At 41.1% G+C, this 14116-nt stretch overlaps 1 protein-coding gene across 1 annotated transcript in view; it reads right to left on the minus strand.

Moving 5' to 3' along the window:
* The window catches only part of SVEP1 (sushi, von Willebrand factor type A, EGF and pentraxin domain containing 1), a 140399-nt gene extending 128009 nt beyond the window's left edge, over nucleotides 1-12390 (minus strand). Inside the window, exon 1 of the mRNA XM_054726757.1 lies at nucleotides 11860-12390. Within this exon, the coding sequence (XP_054582732.1) occupies nucleotides 11860-12390 (531 nt within the window). The remainder of the gene's footprint in view (nucleotides 1-11859) is intronic.
* Between the last annotated feature and the right edge of the window lie 1726 nt (nucleotides 12391-14116).

The raw sequence follows: 14116 nt of genomic DNA on the forward strand, positions 1-14116 counted from the left end.
TTGTTTTGTTTTTACATGAAGAAACTACTAAAATTCTCATAAGAAGATATTTTTCTTCTTCTGTGAAATGGGATGGCATATGGAAAAAAGAAGAATATTATGATGGAGGGGAATACTGAGTTTCCCAGATTAGGATAAACTGAATTAAGGTGTAAGACCAAGTTTTATACTGAGGTCTGGCATATAAATTTATAAACTTAAGTTTACACTGGCTTATATTTTGAGACAGAGACTAGATGTACCTAGACTAGAAAAACTGATTTTATTTGAGTCATATTTCTATTTTAATAAAGGGTCTGAGGTTGAGTATTGATCTTGGATTAAAGGAATCTAAGAATTCAGAAACTAGGTAAATGAGAAGCCAGATGTGTAGCAAGGAGAAGGTATGACCAGTTTCTTCAGTGGCTTGGTATTTGCAATGATTGGTAGATACATCTGTTAAGGTACATGAGGTGATGTGTGTGTGTGTGGCGGGGGAGGTGGGTGCTAGCCAATGCAATTATGCTGCATAAAATGACATGTGAGAATTCCCCAGATTGATTGTATAGAGGAGTGAAAGATAAGGGTGATCACTTGGGATTATTAACTACTTTAAAGGGTGTCTATTCAAATTAACAATCTCCAAATGTCTTAGTCCTATGACTGTTCCATTTGGCCTTCTGCTTAGTCATCTACATACCTACGTCTGGCTCATGGCTGCCCTCTCTGCCTCGTGCCTTTTCAGTGGACTTCACTAATGAGTATGTATCAGTGGGTCTTGCATCTACTAGATCTTCTGACAATATAGCACAGAGGCAGTATTTCAAGGTGGTTAAGAATTTAGACTTTGGTCCAGGCTGTCTGAATTTGAATTCTAGTACCTTGACTTACCAGCAGTGTAACTTCGGTCAAGTTACTTACATTTCTTGTGCCTCAGTTTCCTCATCTGTACTTTGCAGATAATAACAATAACCTAACTAAGCAGGTTTTTCTGCTGCATGCAAATATATTTTTTAAATCTTTTTTAAATTTTATTGATTTTTTACAAAGAGGAAGGGAGAGGGATAGAGTTAGAAGCATCAGTGAGAGAGAAACATTGATCAGCTGCCTCCTGCACACCCCCTAGTGGGGATGTGCCCGCAACCAAGGTACAGGCCCTTGACTGGAATCAAACCCGGGACCCTTCAGTTCGCCGGCTGAAGCTCTATCCACTGAGTCAAACCAGTCAGGGCTCTGCTGCAAATATTTAATGAATTCATATAGGGAAAATGCTTAGAGTGGTACCCGACAAGTAGTAATTACTCATTACCATTATCAGGATGAGTTCAAGGAACTTTTAACACATTTCTAGAATATGTCTGTCAAATGGGTAAACCAATTATAATAAAATTCAACATGTTAGTCTGAGCTGTGAATTAAAACAGGTCATCATCTTTGCAGAGGTTGAGAAGATAGGACAGGGGATTCGGGAAAATTGTGACCTATAACCAATAACCACACAACTCTATCTGAGCCACGAAGGGGGTGATAATGTCCTGGGGAGAGGAACAGAACAGTACCTACTTGATGCTGTGCTGTTGGGAGGATAGCATTATGAGTGGTTAAAGAACAGCGCTGACGATAACATGGAGAGGGGACATTATTGAAAACAGATGTCTGCAGATTCCCTCTGAACACACTAGGGGGGGGAGGGGGGAGGCAGGGATTCACACCTATCTGAGATTCTACTCAATATTTTATATTTCCCCCAGGAAAAAGTGGTCTGAAGTGTGAATTACTATTCACCCCTGTTATAATCTATCATTTAAAAAGTCAAGCATTCACTGAATAGTCCTTTGAGAAGATGTTATAACTATTCTTGTTTTAGTTAGAAAAGAAATCGGAGAAGTACAATGCTATACTAAAATAAAAACACTAAATAATTAAACATATATCTTTTCAAGAACTCTAAAGTTATAATGAATACCCATTTCTAGGTCTTGTAGCAAATAGAAAGTCAAATAAGATTTGATCTCTACCCTCAACAAGCAGAGGGGAAACAGACTTCACCTGAACAATAAGTGCTATGAAAGAGCTATGTACCCAGTTTCCTTATCTAATTAACTATTTCTCCACAGTATTAATAAACACTTTGGGAAAATAGCAAATACATGAATACAGATTCTGAAATAACTACACTTCTGTCTACTAAATTCTGATATTGGGTCCTATGCCTTGAAACTATAAAGGAGAAAATTTCAAAAGAGCAAAAAGTGAAAGGAAATGGGGAAAAGTCACTGGTGCTCTCTGTGTTTGTGGACTACTCAATGCTGGTCCATGTGTGTGTTCTTTGGAGAATTTACCAACTTTCTCAGATCCCATGTCTAGCAGGACACACAACTTCTTACTCCTGGAGCTGTCCCGCTTAGTGGGCGATACATTTGTTATTTCCCATGGTTCTCCTTCACACATGGAAAACCAAAAGTTGGTAGTGCAGGCTTCCCCCTTTCTGCCTACAACAGCATACACTGATGATGCCCCCATCCCCATATCCCAGCATCTGTGCCTCTTTGTCTGAGGACTTTTTTTTTGGGGGGGGGGTGCCTAGAGAACATTCCATCCACTTGAAGGGGAGGTGGGAGTGACAGAGAGTGAATACCCTCTAGAGAGCAACTCTCAACAGTGACTGATGGAAGTTAGTCTCTAAATAATCCCAAATCCCTCTCAGTTGTCATAATTCTAAAGTTTGAATTCTAGACTGGTTTCCCGTCTTCCCCCTTGGGGTTAACCACCAGTTACTTTTTCTGCTCTTGGTTCTCTTGTCTCATTGTCCTATCAATGTTTAGTGGGATCACCTCCCAAATAAAGTACTTGGACTTGAATCCTCATCTTAGGCTCTGCTTCTAGAAAAATCCAAAGTGGGACACTGGCCCTGTCCTGGCTGGCTTTATCTCCATTAAATAGGCACAGGGGCAAACCAAGTCTTCCGCCCCCAAAAAACTGCCAACCAGTATAGAGATAGCTGGTCTCCCACTGCTTAGCTGCTGGAAGAGGAAAGCTCTCTTGGAGATTCGGGAGGGATTCACCCTTCAGTATGAGCACTGCTCTCCCCAGAGATCCCAATGTCTGCTCTGTTTCTGTCTCTGCCTCTTGCTCCCCAGACATGGGGTGGTACAAACTAGAGTAGGATGATGGGTGGGGCCTGTTCTGCACATTGTCTGTGACCTCAGAGGGAATGCACAGTCTCAGTTGTTGGCGGCTCTCTTTAAATGTGCGCTACTCAGTGCTTCTCAGTTGAAGCCATGGGTCCTGGTGCCAAGTCTGGGGCAACAGAGGAAGTCACATATAACATCCTGTTACAGATGAGTATTTAACATGCAAACTTTTACTGCTGATTAGATACAAACAGCCTACACTTTGGTATCTTTATTGCTAGGACATTCCAACAATAACTGCCTGAAGCCATCACTTTTGGAGCAACGTTTAAAAGCCAGGCATGCATATTTTGTAGGAAATAGTGACTAAAAAGAGAGAAATCTTGGCTGGGAATAGCACTGTGAAAAACACAAACAAATAAACAAATGAAAATTGCTTAATTTCTTTCAAAGTCCATATTAGATTCATCTGGAAAGGTAAAGCCTATAAAATTGGATTAAAATGAGGCCTTACTTGCAGGTATGACTCAAATGGTGTAAGTCAAAATGAGTGAGCCTAGTTGAAAGAGATGCTGATATCAAAATACACTATCAAACAACACATTGGGATGTGCCTGAACTTTCTCGATCAACAACAGCAAAGAGGCTGCCTTTTACTGCTGAGGACAAAAATCACACTAAGAAATGAAGCTTGAATGCTACAGATGAATTAATTGTAGAAATGGGTCCTTTACGGCAATTATTTCATTTACATGTGATAACATCAGTGGGTTAGAGCACATCTTTCTTCCCCAAGATTGGTCTCTGATGAGTATTACCAGGGAGAGTGAGAGAGACTGAGAAACCACTGGGTCAGCATCGCTCTCTGTGAGACCAGCCAAAGGAAGCCATGTTCTCCTGACCTCTTATCAAGGTGATAGAGTCAGTTACTTCCACCCTCTGCAGCCTCTGTGTCTCCTCCTGGCCAGCTGTCTGGGCTCCTCTCCTCAGTGAATACCCACAGGTAGCCTGGCAAGCAGTGAAACAACCACTACCAACTGTGTGCAGTGTGTGTGTGTGTGTCTGCGTGATCGCGCAATTTTTTTATGTGACTCTGGATTCTCAAGAACCAGTGTGACACTAGAAGAGAGGAGAGTGAGTACCATGGGCTAGGGGGTCAGTGATTTCCCAGCACACATTTTTCACATCCTGGAGGACTCAATGCTAAAGCCCTTGGCATTGGACAAAAAAAGGTTGAAATTGTTTCATTTCAATTTCCTGATAAGAAACTAAAGCATCATTTTATTTCCTAAACAGAGCTGTATTGTGGAATAGAATTCCAAAGTTCTCAGGAATATTTAAGATAAAACCTGAGATGTAAAAGGATTGTTATTCTGGAGACCATTCCTTCAGGTGCCCCAAAGATATGTCTTCAATCACCTGCTCAGGTAGACAGCAATGCTTCACTTCCTAGTAGGCAATACATTTTCCAAATTAGTTATTAGCAGAAGAAATGGATATACTTAAATAGGTAAATATACTGCCTGTAGATCACTACCATTAACATTTTGAAAATTTTCTTCCCAGCTTATTTTGAGTGCATATATTTTATGTTATGAAACTGGACTTCTATGGATACAGTTTTACATACTGACAGTAAACACACACAGCTTCAGCTCACTGAATATGTCGTTTGGACAATTTACTATGTCATTAAACAGTTTTTAGAATGTGATTTTATTGAGTACAACATATGCCAGGATGGATATATTTTTTATTTGATTGAAGTTGGAACTTGTGGTTGCTGCTTCTAGCTTTTTGGGGAAATACCCTCTAGTCCCCTTACATCCTCCAGCCCCTACACTTCCTTTTCTCACTCATTTCTCACTCTTCCCCTGCAGAGGAGGGTTTCCTCAGCCCTCCCTCTCCCCTTCTCTTTGGCCTTTTGCTGCCCAGAAGAGCCTGTTTCACAGAGCCAGGCTCCAATGCGCCCAGCACTGCCTGTTCCTGGGAAGGCCAGTCACTCTCATTTAGAGAGTCAGTATTAGGAAGCTGTGCAGCAAAAGCCACATTCTCCATCACCAATATCATCATTGATTTTTTAAATCTGTATTCTGCATTAGCAACAGTATATCCAATAACCAGGTACAGTATAGTGGGACTTATACAACGAAGGCAATTAGGAGCGTTTCAGCAGGAATTAAGAAAATAGTGCATAGAACTCATAACCCTCAAAATATATTTTATATAATCCATCAGGAACTTACAACTTGAAAAATATCCACCTTGGACTTTGCTTTGTAAATGACTAAGTCAATTTATTAAATAATAAACCTTATTTAATAAATGACTCAATCATGTAGTACGTCCTGCTAAAAAACTTTCTTCAAAATGTTTATATTAATCTTTTAGGAAGTTATATTTCCTTAATTTTGAATGGCATCTTCACATGAAAGAAGGTAGCTATCACTAATTTAACAGGTTAGTAATTATAACCTATCCTGATGTTCAAAGCTTCCACACGTACTTGAGCTATGAAAGAAATGTGCCCTGGATTTGAAAAATCTCTGTTGCAAAACTCTTTACGCAAATAAAACAGCAATTGCTTGAATTACCTCATGAGAAACTCAGATAGCAAAGAAGATGAATTCTTTCTAAATCTTTTCATAAAGGTTGGTAAGATAATGCACTTACTCGCATATTACAGATTTTTTCCCCACTGTCATTCACGTCAAGGGAAATATTGTAACCACACACGTGGAGGACAACAGCTCTCACAGAGCATTCCTATTCACAATTGGCCTCCAAACCTACAGCAGGTTACTGTGTAAAGCAGACTTTCTGCCAGAAGTTTACTCTTCATATGGCCTAAATAGAGAACAACCTTTTAAAAAAAAATATATATATTTTTTTTATTGCTTTCAGAGAGGAAGGGAGAGGGAGAGGGAGATAGAAACATCAATGATAAGAGTCATTGATCAGCTGCCTCCTATACGCCCCACACTGAAGATCCAGCCCACAACCCGGGCATGTGCCCTGACTGGGAATCAAACTGTGACCTTCTGGTTCATAGGTTGATGCTCAATGACTAAGTCACACCAGCCAGGCAAGAGAACAATCTAAATTCATTTTACTGCAGAGGTCTCCTAACCTGAGCACTTACCCAGGAAAAGCCAAAGAACCAGGTTGTCCTGAAAAATGTCATGTGGCTTTGCGTGATTAGCAAGGAAACATCAATTTTATTTTGTAGTGTGCATTACCCCCATCACTCTCGGTATACTCTTTCATTCAGGAGTGAATGCCTTGTTATTTAGAAGCTTCTGGCTTCTGGGAAACTAACATAGGACGCCTCTGTTGCCAAGTTGAAGTGGACTGCTCTGGAACTTGGATAGTTTTACTAAAGGAGTATAATATAGCACAAGGACTAAGGTATTTTTTACTTAGGCAAAGCCTGGCCCTTCCATCTTGAGCAGGCCCAAGCCACCGCCCTTGATGGAAGAAATGAAGTGGGATTTCCAAACATTTCCTTGGTTAGATAGATGTTCTTCCTGACACACTGGTATGGCAAGGACCACTCCTCACTTCCTCAGCATCCATCCTTGTGTTTCTCTTTAGCAATAAATCCATGAAACTAAAGGTTGGGATGAGACCGATTTTCCTCCAATGAGAGCTACATGGAAGTATTGTGTGATTGCCAGAGAGTCTCCTTCAAGAAGGATGTGACTGTCTTTGCCGGTTCCTCCTTCCTGGGGCCTGGAAGAAGCATTCATAGTGCCCAATATAAAGTGTGCTGTTTAGGAAGGCAATTTATAAATTCATGTTGGGAGAAAAGCCAAGAAGATAAGGCATTACAAAACACTCATTCCCTGGGAAGGAAACCCTGAAGTACTTTCTGTTAATTTTGTAAAAGTTGTTCATGTAATTAAGTTCCAGGTGCTAAATCTTTCCCCCATTATATTGATTGTGTCTCTGAAAAAAAACCTTTGCCAACCACAGATTTATTCTTTAGTCTTTGCACCTTTGCTGAATGCTGGGATGATGTCTAAAAAGCAAAGGTCTACACTGCAGTTTATCTATTCAAATAAAGTGTGATAATAGTGTCCACACATATACCCCCCATCAAGCGGTACAATCCCGACACTAAATAAAAAGTAAAGCAACATAGTTATCCCTTTTCTTTAGTTTCTCACATGTGCTGAAAGATAACAGTAAATTTCGCATGGGTAAAGGAAACTCTACATCTTGAGATTTTACATCAGAGGAGTAAGGTATCTGAATTGTGATGGGTACTGTGTATCTGCAAGCATGTGTCTGTGTACTTTTATGTGTTTGTATGTTTGTCTGCCTGTGTTTGTATCTGTGCATAATTGTAGGGGCATTCAGTTTCAAATGGAAAAGATCTGAAAAACTAATTTTTCTGGAGAAAGTAATTAATAACCTCAAAAATGTCCCTATGATTTTCCATTTCACCTAAAGACCAGATCACAGTCAGTTCCAATATTAGCATTCTGCCTACACATGGGAATCTGATGAACTGCCTCACTTCCATGATATAAAGGTTTCATATTCAGACCCAAACTAGGTATATAGCTTACCATTCTCAAACCGATTCTGCGATGAAACAAGCTTGCCTGATCTCTATGGAAAAATCCATATTCAAACCTCCACCAATGCCATTTCTAAACACTGGTCATCTTCTATCAATTTTCTCCAAGCGTATTTTAATTATTCCTAAGCGTGCTCAAGAGAGGTTTGGAAAAGTTACAATAAAGACATGTCAGCTTCCAGGTTGGACAGGGACTGAGTCCAGCTGCATCTGCTCAGAACCCAACCAAAATGAGAAAAGCAAAATAAAATCCAGGGCAAGTTCAGTTCACACAAACTTTTGAGAAGTCTTCGCTTGTTAGATTACACATGGATCCAGGCTAAAGAAAGGCACTGGGAACCTTGCTGGCAGTTCCACGTTCCAAGACAGGATGTAATATTTGGAAGGAGGAAGCTGAAGACAGAGTAGGTCTTGAGGCGAGCAGTGCGTACCCGACTCATTACCCATTTAACTGTTTTGGATCAACAGTACTCGGAGGCCCCCGACAAACCTGGCCAAGCCAAACAGAGGAGCTAGTATATGGCAAGTTTTCCCCTGATGCAGAGGCTCTTCTCTGATGGAGTGGGCAGAGACACCAGGAAGAAGGCCAGCCATGGGGACCTCAGGAGTACTTGGAGTGGACACCAACAGAGAACCAGGTCTGCAGAACTGAACCCTGCCTGGCGCAACTACTTCGATAAACAGAGAGCATCTTTCAGGAATTAGTTCAGCTTTTAAAGGCAAAAGTCTTTCAAACCTTGTAAGAGACCAGAAATGAACAGATAAGAAGAAAGTTAGATTCAATAGATTGATGAAAGGATAGATGCTATCACAAACAAAATTAAAAGGCAAGTGAAACCCCGAGAAAAAATATTTCCCTCGTATGTAGCAGCAGATGGTTGATATTACGAAGATTTAAAGAGCATTTGCAAATAAGTAAGAAAAATAACCACCCTCGAATAAAAAAATAGATAATAATCCCAAAATATTTTAATGAGTATCCAAAAAAAGAGTTCTATATGACAAATAATATATAAAAAAAATGTATTCAGCCTCACTGGTAAAGAAATGCAACTTACAATGGGACTCACTTGCCCGGCCAGAGTGGCTCAGTTTATTGAAGTGTCATCCCATGCACTGAAAGGTTGAGGGTTCGATTCCCAGTCAGGGTACATACCTGGGTTGCAGGTTTGATCCCGTTGGAGAATGTACAGAAGGCAACTGATCAATGTTTCTCTCTCACATCACATTGATGATGTTGTTCTCTCTCTCCCTTCCTCTCTCTAAGCATGTCCTCAGATGAGTTTTTTTTTTTTTTAATGTGACTCAATTTTTTTTTACATGTAAAGTTGGGGAGGCATATTTAAATGATACTAACCTGTTCTGTCTAGGTACTGATCCTAAGAGTACAATTTGCTACCAATTTTCTGTAGAGAAACTTGGCACATGTATCAAAGCCCTTAGAAAATGGGCATACTCTTTGATGCAATAATACCTACCACTTTAGAAATTTGCATTAAGGAAATTTTTAGAGACTTGGACAAAGAGTTAGTCACACAGCATTGTTTGTAACGGCCTAAATATATAATAATCAGTAATTGCATGATAAAAATAAATACAATTCTACAGTGGAATTCTGTGTGACTATGGAAAAGTGATAAAGTAGATGTGTATTTCTTATTATGGGAAAAAGACTGAAAATATGGTGGAAAGAAAATCAAATTACAAAAGAGGAAGTACAGTGCAATCCTTTTTGGTATACATCATGTATGTACAATAGGTGTACATGCACAAAAACATACTTATTAACTAGACAACTGTAAAAAGTCAAGAAGGGTATGTACCAAAGTATTATAGTGTACTTTCAGAAACTTTTTCTGATTATTTTACACAATAAACACTTAGTTTCAGTAATATAAAATGTATTTTAAAAAAAAGAAAAACAAATGAACTAGAGACTTCAACAAGCATGCAGCTACTGAAGACAGTAAAGAAAATCAATGTTTCTATACAAAAAAAATTGTTTAAATTTTAATTTGAAAAGATGTCATTCATAATTGCAGTATTGAATAGAATATATTTAGGTCTGAATTTTGAAAATATATGCAGGACTTAATTATTAGAAATCTATAACTTTACTGAAGGGTATAAACTGGTTATAAGTGGATAAGCCATATTTTTGATGTGGAAAGACTACTATTGTAAAATATAAATAATACCCCAAGTTAACAATTTTTATATTGAAATTAAAATCCTGGATGGTTTCATTTGGAATATGTGAAAATGAGTTAAAAATTCTATTAAGTAAATAAATACATAAGAGTTGATTTTTTTAAAAATAGATGAGAAAAAGGAGAATTTTCAGTACCAGATATTTAAGTATACTATAAAGTTATAATAATTAAATCATATCTGCAAAGCTTAAAAATAATAGATAACCTAAAGTTAATAGCAAACCAGGAGGAAATCAAATTCCCCGTAAGTAGAGTATGATAAAAGTGCTACTCAATTAAATTGGAAAAGGATGAATGGCTATTAAACAAATGGTGCTGAGACAACTGGTTAACCATTTATTAAAAGTAATATTAGACATATTTGTCATACTATACACTAAAATAAGTTTTTGGTGACTTAAACTGTTAAATGGAAAACTACTTATACAATTTGGAAAATGGGAATGCCATTCTAAGAATATAAGCGAATATAGGTTCTTAAGAACAAAGTTTGATAGATTTAAATATATAAAAACTCAAATCATCTATCTAACAATACTGCAATGAACCAAAGTGAAAGACAGTAAACTGGAAAAACATGTACATCATATACAAAAAGAGTTACCAGTCTTACTATATAAAGAGCTTCTACAAATCATTAAGGAAAAAAATGCATTCCATTATTGTAAAATGGGCAAAACTTATGAGCAGAAAAAATACAAATGCCCAATAAATGTACTGAAAAATGTTCATCCTCAGTAAAACTAAAAAAAAATGATTTTGCTAAAATGGTACCTCTAATCTCCTACCAAATTGGCAAAGATATTAAAAATAATAGTACATGTTATATTGGTGACCATGTGGCAAACGTACTGCTGTGGTACTGTACTGGTGGTAATGTACATTTATACAGCCCTCCAAGGGAGAATGGACAGTATGTATCAATAAATTCATAAATTTTCCTATCCTTTCATTCAGAAACTTTATAGAAATTCTTCCTAAAGGAGTAAAAGGGGTCCAAAAATACATGTGTTTACTATGACTCAGCTAATAAAAGAAATCTGTGTCCAACAATAGTGACAGGTAAAATAAGTTATGACACAGGTATTCAATAAAATAGTATGAAACTAACACAGATAAACAACATATCTATATTATATACATAGTAAAATGTATAGCACTTCATGATATAACAAATGAAAAATGTAGGCTACAGCACAGCCAGACACCAATTTGGTTAGAAGTATGTACAGATGTGATACTGGGCAAATGTTCAACACTATGTAAACAGTGGCTTTTTAAGGGTGATGGGATTACAGGCTTTTTTTTTTCTCTTCCTCCTTTCTTTTTCACGATTTCCACAAACACTGGCATGCTATTATGTGTCAAATACTTCTATATATTCCAAATTTTCTTCAACTGAATATGTATTACTTTGTAGTCAAAGTTAAATTTTGTAAAAGCCCATCATCTAAGCCTGACTTCCTCTTCCAGATACTAAGAATCCTGCCAAGGTCGCAGAGGGTATGCAATGAAATGCATATTGAAAGCATAAACAGTATATAAGAAAACTGGGGAACTATGCACTCCATGTCTGATCTTTAGAGACATTTCATAGGACACACTCACCTGTTCCAGCTGAAGCACGGTCTGTTCTTACAAGTGTGAACAGGACAGCATCTTAAAGACACCTTCCCAATGGGGTCCTCAAAGATGACCACTTAATGCGGCCTGACATCCAGGCAAGCATTTAAAATCCGTTATCCCATGGGACCCCCCACAACAACAGGAAGGTAGTATGATTGATTGATTTTGTGCAGGGGAACACTAGACTTAGGTGGCTTGTGGCTTGCCCAAGGTAACAGCTGGGCAGGCGGTGGTGGGTGGGAAGGGCCCGGGATGTGGGGAGCGGGGAAGTGGGGAAGTGGGGAAGCGGGGGCTGGGTTCCGCGGAGGGGCGGGTGCCTTACCGCGGCTTGCTGGAAGGCGCCCTTGGTGTAGGTGCCACCACCCCGGTAGGTGATGGCGGGGATCTCGCGGCTGAGCAGGGCGCACTTGTGCTGGTGCGCGCGGCGGGAGGAGATGTAGTCAACGCGCGGCACCACGTTGTTCTTGGACGAGAAAGTCACGATGGCCACGCGCGTGGCCGTGGGCACCACGGGGAAGTCGGACAGCAGCTTGCGGACGAACTTGAGCTCGCTGAGGAAGTTGGCTTGACCCACGCTGGACGACTCGTCCACCAGGAAGACGAGCTCCAGGCGCTCGCTGAGCTCCCGCAGCCGCCGCACGCGCCGCCGGAACGCCTGGCCCAGCCGCTCCACTTTGCTCTCGGGCGCGTCCTCGCTGGGCGCGGGCGGCGCGGGCAGCCTCCCCGGGGCCCCCGCGGCGGTCTCGGGGAAGAGGCGGAAGCTGAAATTGCGGGACGGGGACGTCTGCTGAAAGGTCGACCAGCCCGAAACGAGCGCCAGACCCCAGCAACAAAGGGCCAGGCGCGGCCACATCGCGCTGGAGACGGAGCGGCTGCCCCGCAGCTCAGGCGGCGACCCTGGCGCGGAGACGCTCGGCGGCCGGGCTCGTGGAGGGGCGTGCGCGGCGCGGGGCGCGGGACGGCGGCCAGGAGCCTTACCGCCCTTTCATCTGACACTGGGGACACAATCCAGACTCCTCCGGCAGCGGGGGGCCTCGGGAGGAAACGGCGCGCCCTCTTTACCCCCCTCCTCCTCCTTTCTCTCCCTGAAGCCTATAAAATGTTTGAAGGAAAGGGGGCAGTCAAGAAAAATCTCCCGCTTGCCTCCTTCTCTCCCTCTCGCGCTCTGTCTCGCTCCCCCCTGCCCTCTCCTGCCTCTATCTCTGCCTCGGTCTCTCTCCTCCCCCTCTGGTTCTTCTCCCGGGATCCGGCCAAAGGCTAGGAGATTCCATGACACCAGAACCCCGCGCGTCTGTCAGGCTGTCAACATTCCCGCAGCAAGCGCACCAGCGCCCAAGGCCTGATTGATCCCACATGTCTGGCAGGAGCTGCAGAGGAATTCACTGGAGATGGATCCAGATACCGAGAGTGCCACAGTAATTGGAAACACTTTGTAGAGGAAAACACACACACGGACCGGCCAGGGAATTGAAAGCATCCTTTGAAAACTGCTTGCTCACCTTTTGCGTCTTTTTTTCTCCCCCTCAGTGCCCCAAAGTCTTCACCAAATACATGTTTGACTGTCCTGGTGGGGATTTCTGGGCCTTGGTGTGTGTGAGTGCAGACTCTTGAGGGCGCCCTCCGATCACACCATATATGGGGTGTCTCTGCCCCACTGGGATGATTTGTCCTGGTGCTTCAGTCATGCATTTACTTATTCATCCTTTTTTTCCATTCAACAAATATATTTTTACAATTTATTGGGGCGATATTGGTTTATAGGACCATATAGGTTTCAAATGTACATTTCTATGATACATATATTGCGTTGTGTGCTCACTACCCAAAGTCAACAAATATTTTTGAGTGCCTATTATGTGCCAGGACACTGGGTATAGGAGGAGGAACAAAAATTGACATGGATCTTGTCCTCACAGAATTTACAGGGTAATGAGCAAGATGGCCATTAGCCAGATATTCCACAAATAATATATATAATCACAACTGACCGTTCTAAGTGCTATGAAGAAAAGTTTAGGTAGACAAACTTGACCCTGGAGAAGCCTGGGAAGCCTTCTCCGAGGACATGACGTTTGTGCTGAACTCTGAAGAATGAGTTGGCGTCACTTTTCCCCGGCCCCCTTCAGGTGCTCGTGGTTTGTTTCAACATGTGAGATGCTTTTGATACTCAGCAAGTAGCTACTTTGAAACAAGTTGCACCTGGGAGTGCAGCAAGCTCCTAAAGGGGGTGGTGCATGTGCAAGAAGGAGCACACTTTGCATAAGAGGTGGAGTCTTTGGTTAAGAGATTCCAGATAGGAGTCAGGAGTCCTGTGTAGATAAGCCTCTGCCGTTATAAAAACCACCTGAACTCAGTCACTTCCAATCCTTGGCTTCAGTTTTACATCTATTTCATGATGGAATTCACTGATCTCAGTTTCCTGCCTCTAATATAAGATGATTTAATTGCATCTATATTTAATGAAATACCTTCAGTGAGAGATAGCACAGTGTATTGGTTGAAATGTTAGGGTTCTGGAATTTCTTTGCCTGGGATGAAATCTGGGCTCTGCCATTAACTAGTTGTATGAACGTGACATC

The sequence above is a fragment of the Eptesicus fuscus genome, chromosome 15 (genome assembly GCF_027574615.1).
Source record: "Eptesicus fuscus isolate TK198812 chromosome 15, DD_ASM_mEF_20220401, whole genome shotgun sequence".
In the NCBI taxonomy this organism is placed as follows: domain Eukaryota; kingdom Metazoa; phylum Chordata; class Mammalia; order Chiroptera; family Vespertilionidae; genus Eptesicus; species Eptesicus fuscus.